General features: G+C 51.8%; 1 protein-coding gene across 2 annotated transcripts in view; it reads left to right on the forward strand.

The window, feature by feature from the left end:
• Nucleotides 1–1268: 1268 nt before the first annotated feature.
• KCND3 (potassium voltage-gated channel subfamily D member 3) overlaps nucleotides 1269–16329 on the forward strand; it is a 103415-nt gene continuing 88354 nt past the window's right edge. The window contains exons 1-2 of one of the 2 annotated variants that reach the window (XM_068173612.1): nucleotides 1269–1428; nucleotides 6798–7982. In XM_068173612.1, the coding sequence (XP_068029713.1) occupies nucleotides 6874–7982 (1109 nt within the window). In that variant the 5' untranslated portion in view covers nucleotides 1269–1428; nucleotides 6798–6873. The remainder of the gene's footprint in view (nucleotides 1429–6797; nucleotides 7983–16329) is intronic. The other variant, XM_068173613.1, reaches the window with a different exon arrangement.

A 16329-nucleotide genomic window follows, 5' to 3' on the forward strand; every position in this document is an offset into this window, starting at 1 on the left:
ACCTAAAGACTATGATACACTGTGTGTGCATGAACTTGTTAGCTACTCTGCTACACTAATGCAGATTACAAATTTTATTAGAAATTAGTGTTATTTTTTGTAATAATGACATTGAATTATCAGAAATTAGACCTTGAATTAGACGGATCAGGTTGAGGTTCAGTTGCATCTTAGGAAAAATGTCACCACTGAAAGTGTGGTTAAGCATTGGAGCAGGCTGCTCAGGGAAGTGGTAGAGTCACCATGCCTGGAAGTGTTCCAAAAAGGAGTAGATGTGGCACTTTGCGATATGGTTTGGTGGGCGTGGTAGGATCCAGTCACAGGCTGGACTTCATGGTCTTGGAGGTCTTTTCCAAGCTGAATAGTTCCATGATCAGGGTCCTGCTTTCAGAGTTTCTAGAACCAGATCATTGATTTGTTGAAATGTTGAGGATTTTGAGGTCTTTCCCTATTTTTATTTCATTTTTTTTTTCTTTAAGAAGGTCTTGGGATTAGAGCTCTGGGTAGAAAGGCACCTGGAAAACGGCCCATGGTCATTGCTGGCTGTACCAAGTCCCTGTTTTCCTTATTTTAAGGCACCAGAGGCACATCAGACCCCCCAGCACACATCCCTTGCTCACAGTGATGCATCTGGAGGAGCAGCTCCTGCGCCTGACAATGCAACCCCTGCAGCCCCCGGACCCCTTCTTACACCCCCCTCTTCCCCGGCTCGGGGACTCTGCGGGGGCTGCGGGCCCCATTGCGGGGGAGCTGCGGCCACCGGCCACCCCTGCCCTGTGCTGCCCTCCGTCCCGGGGGTCCCGCACCCGCTCCCCGTGCCCAGGGCCCGCTCCGTCCCGGGGGTCCCGCACCCGCTCCCCGTGCCCAGCGGCCGCTCCGCCCCGGGGGTCCCGCACCCGCTCCCCGTGCCCAGGACCCGCTCCGCCCCGGGGGTCCCGCACCCGCTCCCCGTGCCCAGGGCCCGCTCCGCCCCGGGGGTCCCGCACCCGCTCCCCGTGCCCAGCGCCCGCTCCGTCCCGGGGAGCCGCGCCCGGCGCCGCTCGCTCCGGGTGACACCTGCCGGCGGCTCTGCGGGCGGGCGGCGGGCGGGGACGCGGCCGAGCGCGGGGAGCCCCCGCCGCCCCCCGCCCCGCGCCGCCGCCCCTCCGCGCGGGGCTGTCCCCGGCCCCGCCGATCGCCGGTCGCCGCTCTCCGCCGCGAGGTGCCGACCGCTCCCATCGCTCCCGTCCTCCCATCGCTGCCATCGCTGCCACCGCTGCCATCGCTGCCACCGCTGCCACCGCTCCCCGCCGCTCCCCACCGCTCCCCATCGCTCTCCGCCGCCGCCCCGCGCCCGCGCACTCCGCGCAGCCCCGCGCTTCTCTCCCGGCAGCCGCATGGCCGCGGAGGCACCGGGCGGGCGGCCGCGGCCGGGAGCGCCCTGCGGAGGTGAGGGGGTCCGCCGGGAGGGCGGGGGGCGGAAAGGGAGCGGCCCCGGGGGTGCGGGGGACACCGGCCCCGGGGGTGCGGGGCACCCCGGCCCCGCGGGTGCGGGGGACACCGGGCACGGGGGTGCGGGGGACACCGGGCACGGGGGTGCGGGGCACCCCGGCCCCGGGGGTGCGGGGGACACCGGGCACGGGGGTGCGGGGGACACCGGGCACGGGGGTGCGGGGCACCCCGGCCCCAGGGGTTCACCTGCGGGCGGGGCGCGGGCGGCGGGGCCAGCGGGTGCCCCCGGCCGCTCCCACCCCGCACCCCGCTCTCCTCCCGCCCCTCGCCGCTGCCGGCCCGTGGCCGCACAACCCGTGCCAGCCCCGCACAGCCCGTGCCAGCCCCGCACAGCCCGTGCCAGCCCCGCACGGCCCGTGGCAGCCCCGCACCGCCCGTGCCAGCCCCGCGCTGCCGGCGCTAGGTGCGGTGCCGAGCCGCCGAGGAGGCGATGGCGAGGCAGCCGAGCCCCGCTCGCTCCTGTGCGTATTGCTCTGACTTTATGGAAGTCACCAAGTATCGCTGCGGCGCGTCAGCCACCGCCGGGAGCTGCCCGGCAGAGCAGGGCAAGGCTGGCTCGCTCTGATTTGGGCTTGGGGTTATTTACTTAATGGAGACTCCACAGCAAACGGATAAATGAGCGAGGCTGCTGGGTCTCGGAGCGTGCCGAGTCCAACTTCTGACCGGGGATGAAAGGGATGCTGAGGACTGGTAAGAGCTGCCAAGGAGCAGGGCAAGCCAGAGCAGCAGGACGAGGGAAAAGGGAAAGGTGGTGGGAAGGAAGAAGGGAGAAGAATATAGGGAGAAATCGGTTTAAATCCAAATGCTTTCTCTTTCTTCCTGAATGTAGCCTTCCGCCCTGGCCAAGGTGTTGGGTGTAGGTTTGTGATGCTGGAGGAATAGCTCGTTTTCTTGTCCAGAAGGAATCCCTCCTGCCCTGTCCCCGCCTGACCGGGAGCCAGGAGGGACACACAGGCAGCTCCGCGATAGAGTCGCGAAGTTCATCCCATACTTTCCCCCCTGCATCTCCCCCTTGGCACATTAGCATGCAGGGTAGGCTCTGGCGTGTATTTAACGACTCCATTTGCTCCGTCAGCTCACAGCGCCCTTCTCCAGCCGCGCTCCGCTCTGCGGAGCCTCCCCGGACCCGCCGGCCCCAGCCCGGCCGCGGCCGCCCCGGCGGGACCCGGGGCCGTGCCCAGCTGGGCTGGGCAGCGAGGGCAAAGCTGCGAGCGCTGCTGGAAGGGGAGGGGGCAGCGCCAAGCGAGCTCAGGCGAGAGAGGCAGGGAGAGCCTCGGCAGTAATGAGGGAGAAGCTGTTTAGTCATCTCTCTATATATACTTTCACAATGATGATCACAGTTACTGATTGCTTCTGACTGCATTTAGAGAGGGAGTCAAGAGGCAGGCAGCACAGCTCACCTTTTATCCTGAGGAGTGCCTGCTCCCCCTTCCTCCCCGTTCCCCAGATTTAGCCCTACTTTTGGGCGCCGAGTGGCTTTCCTTTCCAGGTAAGGCAGCGCTGCGAGCCGGCAAGATGGGGCTCTCGGGGCTCGCTGGGAGGGAGGGAGGGGAGAAGTTTGCATGCATTTATCCTAAGCCTGTTGCTTTTGCTCCTAAATCTCCCCAACAGACTGAGGGGGTGAGTGTTTTGCAGAAAGTTTTATTTTCTGGTGTTGCTGCGAAGGGGAAGGAATGTGTGACTGACAGAAGACACCGAGGCTTTGGCTGATATATTTTGCTTTAAAGCAAAGGTCTGTTTGCTGCCTGAGCCTGACCCAACAAGGACAGGAGAGGAAAGAAGGAATGATCTCCAGGCTCTTCTCTCTCATTAGCAGTGTCTCATCAAGAAACTTGCAGTATGTTTATCGGTCCAATTTCAGAACAGCCCTGACTGCTTCTAGAAAGGGAAACACTGAGATTTTTGGTCTGTCTCTGCTCTCTTGAGATGATGAAGAGACATTGATCAGTGTGGCATTGCCGTGGGAGCTCCAGTGGTAAGAATCCATCCTTTATTTCTGGACCCTTTAGGTGAACAGTCCTTACTGTTCCCTGCCAAGTGTTCCTCCCGAGCTGTCCTGAGCCAGCCGTGGCTGTCAGGGGTGTTTTTGGGGTGAGGCCACGGTGCCCCCGGAGCGGCTGCAGCGGAGCCAGCACAGGTCGGGGGGGACCCAGCGGGGTCAGGAGTGCAGGGAGGGGACAGGGGGCTCGTGCTCAGCCTTTTCTCTCCAATTTGCTCGACTCTTTCATTGTCCCCATAGTTATCTAAAGAAAGCAGATTCTTGTCTCTGCAGATACTTTTTTAAGTCAGGAGGCAAATGATTCTATTTTGTGTACCAGGTCTTCTAAATGTCATCAGCAGGGTGCCGGTCTGCTGTGAACCAGTTCCTTTTAAATTACACGCAGAAATTACGGTAATTAAAATTAGAAATATGGATATAGCTAAATATATGCTTGTTAGAATTAGAGTGTGTCTGTTTTCTATGAGAGCTTCAGACACTGTCAACAGTACATTAGATTTTGAGTCCAGCCAATTGCTTTCCAGCCTAAACAGGCTGGTTAGCAGTTACCAAAATCCAAGCAGCCAGAAAAGGGGGATTCTTTCTACATTCTGGAATCCTACATTCTAGATAAACTGGTTTCTTCATCTTTTTTTGGCTCAGCTTAGGTTGTGCAGGTCAGAATTATAAATCCAGTCCCCCCTCTCTCTCCCAATTTTCTTTCAGTTCCTTCAGGGAGTGGTAGAGTTCCAAGGACTCATGGACAGAAAAAGCAAAAGCTCTGCAGCAGGGGATTTCACTTCTCACTCGTGGTCCTTCAGATAATTTACAGCTGAAAAAGTCTCCTCTTCTGGGTATTTTGAGGATCAAATGGGGCAGACTCAATGTAACTCTGAGAATGAAGCTGGGTACGCTCTGTTGCTCTAACCAGCTGCCTCTCTTGGACCCAGAGAAAGGGGAACTAAACTTCCACAGAAGAATTCCCCTTTCTTCCTCTTTGGCTTTAATCTCCTGTCCCTTTCACAGCTGAGATATTTATAGCTTCCCCACATATACTGCCAGCATGAAAGGACCCATTTTATCTTTTAAAAATTGATTTAAAAATGTGTAAGTCACTTATGAGTTACCAGTGCTTTATTGGAACAATTATATGTGAAGTATTTATAGTGCCTCAGAGCTAATGTAGGTAACCTGGAATCTACAACCAAAGTTATGAAAGTACAGAAGAGATTTCTAATGTGGCTCCCCTGAGAAATCAGGGGAGATGAGGATCCAATGTGCTGAAACTGGTCAGGTCACCAGTCAGTCCTGGCAGAAGGACGCTGGCGATGGTGCTAAGTGAAATTAAAACCCAGGGAAGACAGTTTGCCAGCAGGTAAAGCAGGTACAAGATGCCTTTTCTTGGTTTCTCAATTATTTGCCTGTATATATTTGGTGATTAACGGATAAAATAATTCTTATTTTGCTGCCTCCTGTTCTTAAGTGTTTCATGAAAGTTAAAAGATCCACCACTGGTGGTAGAAGAGTGCAGTCTGAGCCCACGGAGCCCCTGGAGATGCCCTTTCAGCTGAGGGAGCTTTCCAAAGTCATGCAGAGAAGGTTCCCAGTGCTGAGCTGTGCCTCCCAGCAGGCAGAGCCTGGTCCCCAGGGCGGCCGGGCCGGCGCGATTCACGCAGTAAATTCCCTCTTTGGGGGGAGAGAAAAAGCCGTGCTTTGTACCACTGAACAATTCTTTAGAGGGAAATACTGTGGGATGTTTGCTCCAGTGCCGTGTAGATAAGCAAAGTGTCTCCTTGGGATAAGCATCACCATGGGTTATTATATGTTCCGTAATTACAAAAGCTCTTCAGCAGCAGTAAGATGCTCGCACAAGGGATTTCAATTGTCCTTTAGATAGTAAAATTGCATAGGAAGATGCTCCACATTAAGGTGATGAATGTTAATTTGCCCTGAAGAGGAAGAGCATTTCTGTGAGCACTTCAGGCATTTTCACCACAGACTCATTCTATCATTTTTTATTCAGTATTTTGATGGCCCATTGGAATCAATAATGCTGCAGCCTTACTGGCTGAAATGGCAGCTTTCATGTAAGTTAAAAACTTTGGAGTAAAACTGCCTACAAAGATACAATTAGGCTTTGAGGGCCTGAGTCAGTGGAATCAATAGAATTTCCATTGATAAATTGATTTTTGATAGGGCTCCTAATGCATCTTATATGATAATGGCACCTTTCTGCAGATAATTTTATGGTAGAATTAGAAAAGCACTAGGGAAGTGAAAGTAAAAGCAAGTTAAAAGAAAAGTTAGACTGTAAGAACTCTGACCAAAGATCAAAAAGATACAACAAATTCATGGCTAGATCAGAACAAAAAATCCACTCAAACTTCAAGATATTGGTGGCTGAGGATCTGGACAACTTGGGATATTCCTCATCCAAAACTCCAAGAATGCAGTGAATGTATTTTGTTTCAGCCTAGGAGTCCTTCAGTTCTTCAGCTGAAGGATTCTGCCTCTGTTAGCCAGGAAACAAGCAAAGTATATTCCTGCTTGGAAGAAATTCTCCAGCTTTGGGGCCTTCCTTCATTGCGATGTTCTTGGTATTTGGTAGCTTAATCCATCAGCCTTCACACCTGGGATTGAAGCTTACTGGTGCTTGGGTATTCTGAACAATGTTTCCCCAAAAATCAGGATTTTCCTCTGGTCCAGTGGAGGGCTGCAGTGCTTGCCAGGAGTAAACCCCACCTCTAAATGAAAGAGAGCAGCAGAAAACTGCTGCTGGGGCTGGGCCATGCATTAAAGATGGAAGAGAACTGCTGAAATCCAGAGAAAAATTTCCATTTCTTTCAACTAAAGATGTTCTTAGTGCAAGATTCAGAACATACTGAACTTGTTTAGGACTGGAAATGCAGTTAAGCCCCGTCGTGGGTTTTCGTGGTGTATGATTCCACTGCAGGCTGATTTCACTGGAGTTCCCAGCTCTTTCTTGACAGCTGTAGTTAAACTGATGAGCACAGGAGGCTTACACCTGGGGAATTATGGATTAGTCTTGTTTGTGAGGAAGCAAATATAAATTACTGTGTTTATGCTACTTTTAAAATGCTTTTAATGAGGAATCATTTGCTATTCAAAATTTCAATCTATAGTAATGCCATAGCCCCACTGAGCTGATTACCACGTGCCTTGTTCAACATCATTCTTCACCTGGGAGGTGGGGGTGAGCCAGTGGTGGGAAATTCTGGTGTCTGCGCTGATCCGGGACTCTTCCACCCAACGGGGCAGGACGCCCCGTGTGACTGTGTGCTGTGTTCTCTTCTCTTCTGTGTTCTAGATGGAACTGGTCTGACTCCCAGCAGGTCCCAGCAGCATCCCAAGCCTCATCTCCAGTAACACGGCCCGGGCTCATCATGGCAGCAGGAGTAGCAGCGTGGTTGCCCTTCGCCAGGGCGGCTGCCATAGGATGGATGCCAGTGGCCAACTGCCCCATGCCACTGGCTCCAACGGAGAAAAACAAGAGGCAGGATGAGCTGATCATCCTCAATGTGAGTGGCAGGCGTTTCCAGACCTGGAGGACTACACTGGAGAGGTACCCGGACACTCTCCTGGGCAGCACGGAGAAGGAGTTCTTCTTCAACGAAGACACCAAGGAGTACTTCTTTGACCGGGACCCCGAGGTCTTCAGGTGCATCCTCAATTTTTATAGAACTGGCAAGCTGCACTACCCCAGGTACGAGTGCATCTCTGCCTACGACGAAGAGCTCGCCTTCTACGGGATCCTCCCCGAGATCATCGGGGACTGCTGCTACGAAGAGTACAAGGACAGGAAGCGGGAGAACGCGGAGCGGCTGATGGACGACAACGACTCGGAGAACAACCAGGAGGGCTCCATGCCCTCGCTGAGCTTCCGGCAGACCATGTGGCGAGCCTTCGAGAACCCCCACACCAGCACCTTAGCCTTAGTCTTTTACTACGTCACCGGGTTCTTCATCGCCGTCTCTGTGATCACCAACGTGGTGGAAACTGTGCCCTGTGGCACCGTGCCGGGGAACAAGGAGCTGCCCTGCGGGGAGCGCTACGCCGTGGCTTTCTTTTGCCTCGACACGGCGTGCGTGATGATCTTCACCGTCGAGTACCTGCTGAGGCTCTTCGCGGCGCCGAGCCGCTACCGCTTCATCCGCAGCGTGATGAGCATCATCGACGTGGTGGCCATCATGCCCTACTACATCGGCCTGGTGATGACCAACAACGAGGACGTCAGCGGAGCCTTTGTCACGCTAAGGGTTTTTAGGGTTTTCAGGATTTTCAAGTTCTCCCGCCATTCCCAAGGCCTGAGAATCTTGGGCTACACTTTGAAGAGCTGTGCCTCCGAGCTTGGTTTTCTCCTCTTTTCCCTCACTATGGCAATCATCATCTTTGCAACTGTGATGTTTTATGCGGAGAAAGGGTCCTCGGCAAGCAAATTCACCAGTATTCCTGCTTCCTTTTGGTACACTATTGTAACCATGACAACACTGGGGTGAGTATTACTTTTCCTTTTCCTGAGCAGCAGGCAAGCATGTACTGGGATCTTGACTTCAGCTCCTCCTCAGCGTTTTCCTGGGTGCATGTTCGAGAAGGGGCTGAAAGTGTTCAGGGCTTGATTATTCTTTGGCTTACAACTTCTGCAATCTGTGTGCAGTTGTATAAACCAGTAAAAGCACTTACACCCACTTGACAAATGCTCGGCACCACGGTAAACGAGTGCAGGAGGAGCAGAGTGGTGGAGTAGCGGGTTCTGATTCATTCCTGCAGGAGGGAAAAGCTGACCCGAGTGCAAGGGGCCGGGAGAGAGAGCTCTGCTCCCTGTGACATTGGCTCCAGCCATGCGTCTCACACAAAGCTGCTGATGTATCTGTTGTCTCTCGTTGCAATGTCAGTCGTTGTTTCTCCCCTTGACTTGCCAGGAACTACAGATTTGCTGAATTCAAGTGGATGTTGTGGTTCACTGTACTGAAATACTCAGTGATGGCCAGGATGTGATCTGGGTTTTACTTGATTGAGCAGGATGGGGGCTTCTTGTCTGTGTTTAGCTGTGAGTTTGGGAACCGAGCGTGCTGTGGCGCTTGCAGTAGAATTTCAAACATTCCCATGGACAGGTACAAAGATAATGAAATCAAAGCAAGGGGAATGTAGCCTGGAGGGCTCTTTTCCCCCTTATATTTCATTTCTGACTCACAGATGTTGTGACTGAGATTATAGATTTGCACTTCTGCTGCTCTGAACTAAAACCTCTGGGAGCAGAACGGCCAAACCCTCACCCTGACAAGGTTATGTAGAGGAAAGTGGGTATTGCAGGCTGCTGCTTCGGGCACACACAAAGCCAGGATCGAGTGAAAATCTCCTCATCCCACAAATCACAACAGTGTAGGAAATCTAGAGTTACTTTGCAAAGAGTTTTCCCACTGGAGAGTTCACACAGTTTAATACTCAGATGTAGACAATTCTCCTCCTTGTAATGTAGTGACTACTTTTTCTCTAAACTGCTTTTGATTTTAAACACTTCTCTGTGCTTATTATACATGAACAGGCTCACAGTAGCACTTTTAAATTATTAAAATCATAATTCAGCTGTCAGAAAGGCACCACATCTGGGCATATGACAACTGAAAGTCTGAATTTCTTCATTAAGTGCAAATGTAGAACCTGTTTGTCATAGTCACCCAAAGATCTCTTATTCTTCCTTTTTAATAGCTTAGCAAAGTTTGCAAGTTTATGGCAAAAGCTGTTCCTTACCCCGGGAAAGGTAAAACTTAGAAATCAAAGCTGGGCTTTGCATCCCAGCCCTGCCCCACTCTGTAGCTCAGCTCTCCATGTTCTGACTGGTCCATACTGGTCAGTTCCCCCCTCCTGTCCCCAGCACGGTGTCTGATCACCTTCAGAGGGACACCTGCCTTGGGTGGCTCCTTCATGTGTCTCTGCACAAGGGGAGATGTGTGAAAGTCCAGCTCTATTTCCAGATTCCTGTTTAACACTGATCACACCCGTCCTTGCAGGGACACAGCCTGCACCCATTCACACTTGTGCTGTTACATCTTTCTGACAGGAGCCTTGGGGGCAGGGGCCAGCCTGTGTGGGTTGGGAACGGCCCCAAGACGTGCAGAATGTTCTGGAGAGCAGCTGGGGCTCTGCTCCCGCCGGGGCTGGGCTCGGTTTGGGTCCCTTCCCTCCCTTTCTGAACGCAGGGACAAACCCCGTGCTCCCAAGGACCTCAGAGTGTGCCCTGAAATCACAGAGGAACAAGCACTGGAAATGAGCTGACATGGATTTAAGAAATTAGACATTTAAACATGGCTTTGTAAGGGTTCACTGGGAAGGGACGTATAAAATGCTGTCAATGTCATAAAACTGAGGCTTCTGGTGTTACTGATTTGGGACATTTAAGTTTCCACCTTCCTGAGTCCCCCTTGTGTGGGGTGGGGTGTTAACCCTCCTGGGGGAGTTCACCATCCAGGGCTAACCCTCCTGGCCCCCTTCATCTCCCCAAAAATCCTTCCAGTTCAGAAAAACTGGCACTTTCAGACAGTATTTCATGTACATCTCTGTCCAGAAGTCTTTTCAATCTATTTGGAAGGATCTTGTTACTAATGAGAGTCCTGGCAATTCCTCCTGCAGAAAATGCAGCCAAGATCTCTAACATGCTCCCCAGTGCATCAGACTTGCCCTCCTCAGTGCTGGCCACTTCACTGCTTGGGTTTCAGCAGCACTCAGAGCTTTTATTGAGATCCTAAATATTTCCTGCCTTTTGCCCTTAATAATTCAGCCGGCATTTAAAACATGAAACTTTGAAGCACAACAGTTTTTAACTCAAAACCATATACATACGTATCGTTTGTTTCCATGACCAATACGTTTAAACCCAGAGAAGTGAAGGTTTCCCTGAGGCTGGAATCCCAGCATTGCTTTGACAGAGTGCCTTAGAGGAGTGATCTGGAAGGTGCAGGATAACTTTTTCCCTGGTACTAAGATAAACTCCATTTGTGTAAAACCAAAGTTTACTTACAACAAACAAACAAACAAACAAACAAAGCCAACAGTAGGAGACCATTAATCCTCCCACCACACTGTGCATCAGCTGCTCTCCCAGATTCCCAAGTATCTTTGGGACACAGTTGCATTTCCAGACTGACTCATAAATAAAAGGCAATAGAAATGCATTTCTTCCTGAAGGTGAAGGCCAGCATCAGTAAATAACCACTGGTTTTGGTGGGGTTACCATGCAAATCAGTTTAGAGAAATTCAGGATGACTTGCAGGCTCCTTAGGCAGTTAACAACCCAGGGAGACAGGTACAGCAGCTTTTCTGGAGTGGGAAACAAAGCAAAGGAATTAAATTATACTGACCCTGCATCTCCGATCCCTCTGCTGTGCTCATCAGCCCTGGTTTAACAGAGGCTGTTTTTAATTCAACACAACTTAAAGTTTGCTCAGGAGGCTTTATAATGAAAGCATTATTCTTGGGTGCATCTTAAATCAATCTGAATTACAGAAACAACTATTCAAAATTAATTCAAAATCAGCTCTCCAATTCATGCAGAAACATTTTTCTCAAGAGGCCAACAGCTCCCCATCTCCTCTCTCGTCCCTCTCGCAAGCCCCAGTGCTCTGAGCTCTGCCTTGGCCAGACCCTTCGTGTGTCCTGCAGGAGGTTCTGACCCCTGGCCCCCAGCTCAAGAATGCAAGTGCTGCCAAGAGCAGCAGAGCAGCGGTGCCAGGCCCTTCCCAGCACCACGTCGCTGTCCTGGCTTTTAGCTAATTCAGTGTGCAGTCACCGTATGCTAATTCAATAGGCAGTGGCTTTACTTCTCTATAGAAATGTGTGACTTAGAGTGAATTTGGTTCCCTTGGTACAGTGCGTTGGTTTTCATGGAATCACAGAACGGTTGGGGTGGGAAGGGACCTTAAAGCCCAGCTCATTCCACCCCCCTGCCATGGGCAGGGACACTTCCCACTAGCCCAGGTTGCCCCTAGCCCCACCCAATATTCAGTTTTATTCACTTTTAGGGAGCGGTACGGATGGGGAAGCCTCGGGTTCTGCTGCTTCCTCTCATGTGCAGCACAAACACAAAACCTCTGTCACCCCACTAAACCCCACACCAGTTTTGCCCAGATAAAGTGTTTTTCTAAGCTTTTTACAGCTGTTTTCATTTCATCTGACAGCAGCAGTATGTTTCAGACTCCTAGGCAGTGTCCATGGCCTGCAGCAGAGGCATCAAATTGTAGCTGTGAAAACCTGAGTGCCACATCCTCCTGCAGGTCTGCAGGAGTCCCCAGTGTCCAAGCTGGCCTTGGGCACTGCCAGGGATCCAGGGGCAGCCACAGCTGTTCTGTGCCAGGGCCTCTCCACCCTCGCGGGGAAGAATCTCTTCCCAATATCCCATCCATCCCTGCCCTCTGGCAGCCTTTTCCCTTGCCCTGTCAGCCCATGCCCATGTAAATTGTCCTGCATTTAAATTTTAGCTCGTTCAAATGAGCTGTCTTGGAGCTCCTTTAGGCACTGGAAGGTGCTATAAGAAGGGAATATTCCTGTAGGGAATTGTCATCAAGACTTTTGGGCCACTTTTGCCAGGAAAGCAGCAGTAGCACAGCACGGGGAGCAGAGGCTGGTGCTGGGTTTGGTTTGTCCTGAGGGATACAGGGCACAGCTTTCTCTTGCCTAGAAAGGCTGAGCTCCCGCAGCCTCAGGGTGCTCTGTGGAGAAGCTCTCTGGCTGTCACCCTCACAATTTGCAAGACCATAATGGCTTTGAGAGCACTATCCCCCTTTCACGGTCGGCTGCTCTGGTCAATGAGTTTGAGAGACACAGCTCAGTGCCCTTGGACAACACAGGCCCGTCTGCAGAATTCATTTAAGGAACCAGGCTAAGGCGGGCGAGTCGACAAAACAGCCCTGCTGGCCTGCCTGTGTCAACAGCCTGACTGGGGCAAGAGCTGGAATTTCTGAGAGGGTGTATCAGCTGAGTGTGCAGAGAGCAGGGATTTGGGGGTAGGGTCTGTTTTGGTTTGTCTTGGCTCAGCTTTGCCTCTGCCAAATGTGGATCAGAGGGAAACGAGCAAACGGGCGCCTGAGCAACCGCCCTGAACGAACGTCAGTCTCTGTTCTGCTTATTTCTTGGGTTTTCTCTTGTTATTGGTGTTCAGTCGTGGCCAGGAGAAGGGATGGAGTGAGAGCAGGGCCGTGGCACGTGGGGGCCGTGCTGCCAAAGCGCTGCCAGCTGGGCTGAGCCCTGAGCTCGCTGCCAGCGCCGCCAGAGCAGCACTCTGATTTTTGCACAGCAAAACCACTCAGGCTGATAGTAACCTTCATTCACCCTCCTTCACGCACACCGAGAGCAGTTTGCAAAGTAAGGAAAATAATAAATCATCTCTGGAGCGCTGCCATTCCCGGCTCCTCGGGAAAGATTGTTGTTTGGGCCAGGAGTCACGTTGTGCGTGTCAGGACTTTGGGAGCTGCCATTAAACTGAATCAGGAAAAGCTTCTTGAATAGAAACACCACTTTGCATATTTAACATCACCAGTGGGAAGATGGATGAGATGTGGGGTGTTTCCTTTGTGAAGGAAGGTGCTGGAATTTCAGCTCTCACCATTTCCCACACAGTCAACAATTCCTTATATCCACAGGCCAAAGAGCTGCTCGAATTTAATGCACAGAAAGTCCAATCAAGCCATGAGTTGGTGGAGCTACACAAAGAGGCCATTCCCTTGAGCTTTCACTCTCTTCACTCCAGCTTCATCTTATACAAAACGTGTATCAGTTTTCTTCTCCTAATGGATTTACAGATATTGTGTGCAAAATGTCTTTGTATCAGAAACTACAGATGGAACCTTTTCCCTTCACTATCTTGATATAAATCTCAGGCAAGCATCTCATTTTTGAGCTATTTGTATTCACCAGAACCCCAGCAGTATTAAAATACCTTTATTCATTCTTAAAGCAAGTGGAATTCACTGGATATTTTTTTCTTCTCTCAAAAAACAATATCCATCCTTACGCTTTTTGTGGCTTTGGATATTTGTAACAGTTGCACATATGTGCAAACGCACCATTTTTAATGTGCAAGACAAAATAACTTGCCTTTAGGGTAACTCATTGTGTGAGAAGTGAATTATTTTGAATAAGGCTAAGAAATGGTGCTGACTAAAATTGTAACGTGACTGCTAAATTTACCAGTGGAAGCCTTGGCAGGGATGCATCTATAGCAACTGATTTGCAGATTTTTTTTTTCTGATCTCCTCTTTCTTTTTTTCCCCCTCTTTTCTTTCTAACTTGCCTCACAGTAAGTGCCTGAGAAATACAGATTAAAGATAACATTGCATTTTCATTGGAGATGAAGGGAAGTGATTGGCGTGCTGACTGGATCTGGGCTATTTTTAGTCTCATAAAACAATAATTTCATAACAGAGCTGACCCAGTAGAAGTAATCAGTTTACAGACATCAGGTGAAAATAAGGGACAGAGTAGCCGCTGTCAGTCGGAGAGCAGGGAGAGGGGAAGAGAAGGAAAAGGCCCTGAAACAAATTAGCCAAAACTAATTATGTTCCTTAGCTGATTACAGCCCATGGGTGTGCACAGGGAGAGGAGACCAGGGAGCTGCTGAGTGCCCGAGTCTCGGCAGCCCCTCTGGCGGGAGCTTGGTGCTGCCAACACCCCTCTTCATCCTCACAGGGACATCTGGGCACCACATCCTCACCCAGCCCTGCTCCCTTGGCACGGGGTTAGCACGGGCCCCCAGCCTGAGACAAACCCACTCCTCGTTTAATGTCAGGAGAAAACAGGAGACGTTTTTACTGCAGTCCCTTAAGGGATCTGTGCTTTCAAGGGCATGGAGTGACAGGACAAGGGGGAATGGCTTCAAAATGCAAGCAAGCAGGTTTAGATTGGAGATTGGGAAGAAATTCTTCCCTGTGAGGGTGGGGAGGCCCTGGCAGCTGTGGCTGCCCCTGGATCCCTGGCAGTGCCCAAGGCCAGGTTGGACACTGGGGCTGGGAGCAGCCTGGGACAGTGGAAGGTGTCCCTGCCCATGGCAGAGGATTAAATCAAGATGCTCTTTAAAGCCTTTTCCACCCCAAAGCAGTCTGTGATTCTGGGTATGGGGATAGCTGTGAATAAACCCAGCCTACTCCCAGGCCATGTTCCAGGCACTGTAATGGAAAAAGGAAAAAAAAAAATACAAAGAAGTGTAAGATAAAGAGAGAAACTTTTCCTGAGCAGAACCCAGCATGGTTCCCCGGCAGCCATCCCATGCCCAGCCTCGTGCCTCGGCGCTCACTCGCCCCTGGCCCACGGAGCTGCTTTAGTTTCAGGGGCAGCAAGGAGCCACTTGCACAGGACACAGGCCGTGGCTCCCTGCCCGTGTCCAGGGCCCGCTGGGAGCAGCCCCAGCTCACGGCACAGGACGTGGCAGGGTTATTTATCCTTACTGCGGCGCAGGCGGCCAGAGCTGGCACTGCCCGTGGGCACAGCCCCAGAGCTGCCAGGCCAGGCCAGGCTCTGGCAGGGATGTCCCACCCGGACATCCCATCCCTGCTCTGCAGAAGCAGAAGCAGAAGAAGAAAAGGGCTGCGATTTGGTCATTTACCGACTGCCTCCCACCCTTGCTGCTTCACCACCTAGCACAGATTTTTTTTCTGTCAAATCCCACCACATCCATCGTGAATTTGTTAATATTTTCCTCCAGCGAAGGCAGACTGATGAATGTTTTCCCTGCAGACCAGAAGACAGGCAGCGTTCAGCCAAGCTCTGCCTTCTCCTGGACAGACAATGCCTGCAGAAACAGCTTGTGTCTATTTAACTATTTACCACTGCTGCATTAGCACACACTCAAGGGCTGTAATTCACCTCCTAAAGTTACGAGTAAGTGTGGAAGAGTTATTTTAAAATCAATATCTAACAGAATGCCATTGTTCCAACATTTAAACCTGCTAGGAAATTACTAGGAGGCATGTGGCAAGTCAAATCGCTGCCTGCCAGAGGAGGAAACGATTCATTACTCCTTCTAAAGGTGCAAGCCTTCACTGCCTTTCCATCCTGCTTCAGAAATGACGCTGGGCAGGCTCAGAGCCCTTCCTGAGTAAGCTCAGAGATGTTCCTGAGTAAGCTCAGAGCCATTCCTAAGCAGGCTCGGAGCCATTCCTGGGTAAGCTCGGAGCTGTTCCTAGGCAGGCTCAGAGACGTTCCTGGGTAAGCTCAGAGCTGGTCCTGGGTAAGCTCAGAGCCGTTAGGCTCAGAGCCGTTCTTAAGCAGGCTCGGAGCCATTCCTAGGCAGGCTCGGAGCCGTTCCTGGGTAAGCTCGGAGCCGTTAGGCTCAGAGCCGTTCCTAGGCAGGCTCGGAGCCATTTCTAGGCAGGCTTGGAGCTGTTCCTGGGTAAGCTCAGAGCCTTTCCTGGGTAAGCTCAGAGCTGGTCCTGGGTAAGCTCAGAGCCGTTAGGCTCAGAGCCGTTCTTAAGCAGGCTCGGAGCCATTCCTAGGCAGGCTCGGAGCCGTTCCTGGGTAAGCTCAGAGCCTTTCCTGGGTAAGCTCAGAGCTGGTCCTGGGTAAGCTCAGAGCCGTTAGGCTCAGAGCCGTTCCTAGGCAGGCTCCGAGCCGTTCCCAGCTGCCCTCCCCGCACCACTCCGGGAGCGCTGGGCAGCATCGCCCGGGGATCTGCTGCTTTCATCTCAGGCTGCCATCTGCAGCAGAATTAAAACACAGATCAGCTTTAGCTTTTTGCCTTCAGGACGTTGTGAAATTTGGCTGATGTATGTGCCCAGAAAGCCCTTGAGAAGGGTCGTTTGCAGTCCTGTGCAATGAGGCCACGGGCCCTGAAAGCTGAGCTGGAACAGGGCTCG

This window comes from Anomalospiza imberbis, chromosome 26, assembly GCF_031753505.1.
Source record: "Anomalospiza imberbis isolate Cuckoo-Finch-1a 21T00152 chromosome 26, ASM3175350v1, whole genome shotgun sequence".
Classification (NCBI taxonomy): Eukaryota; Metazoa; Chordata; class Aves; order Passeriformes; family Viduidae; genus Anomalospiza; species Anomalospiza imberbis.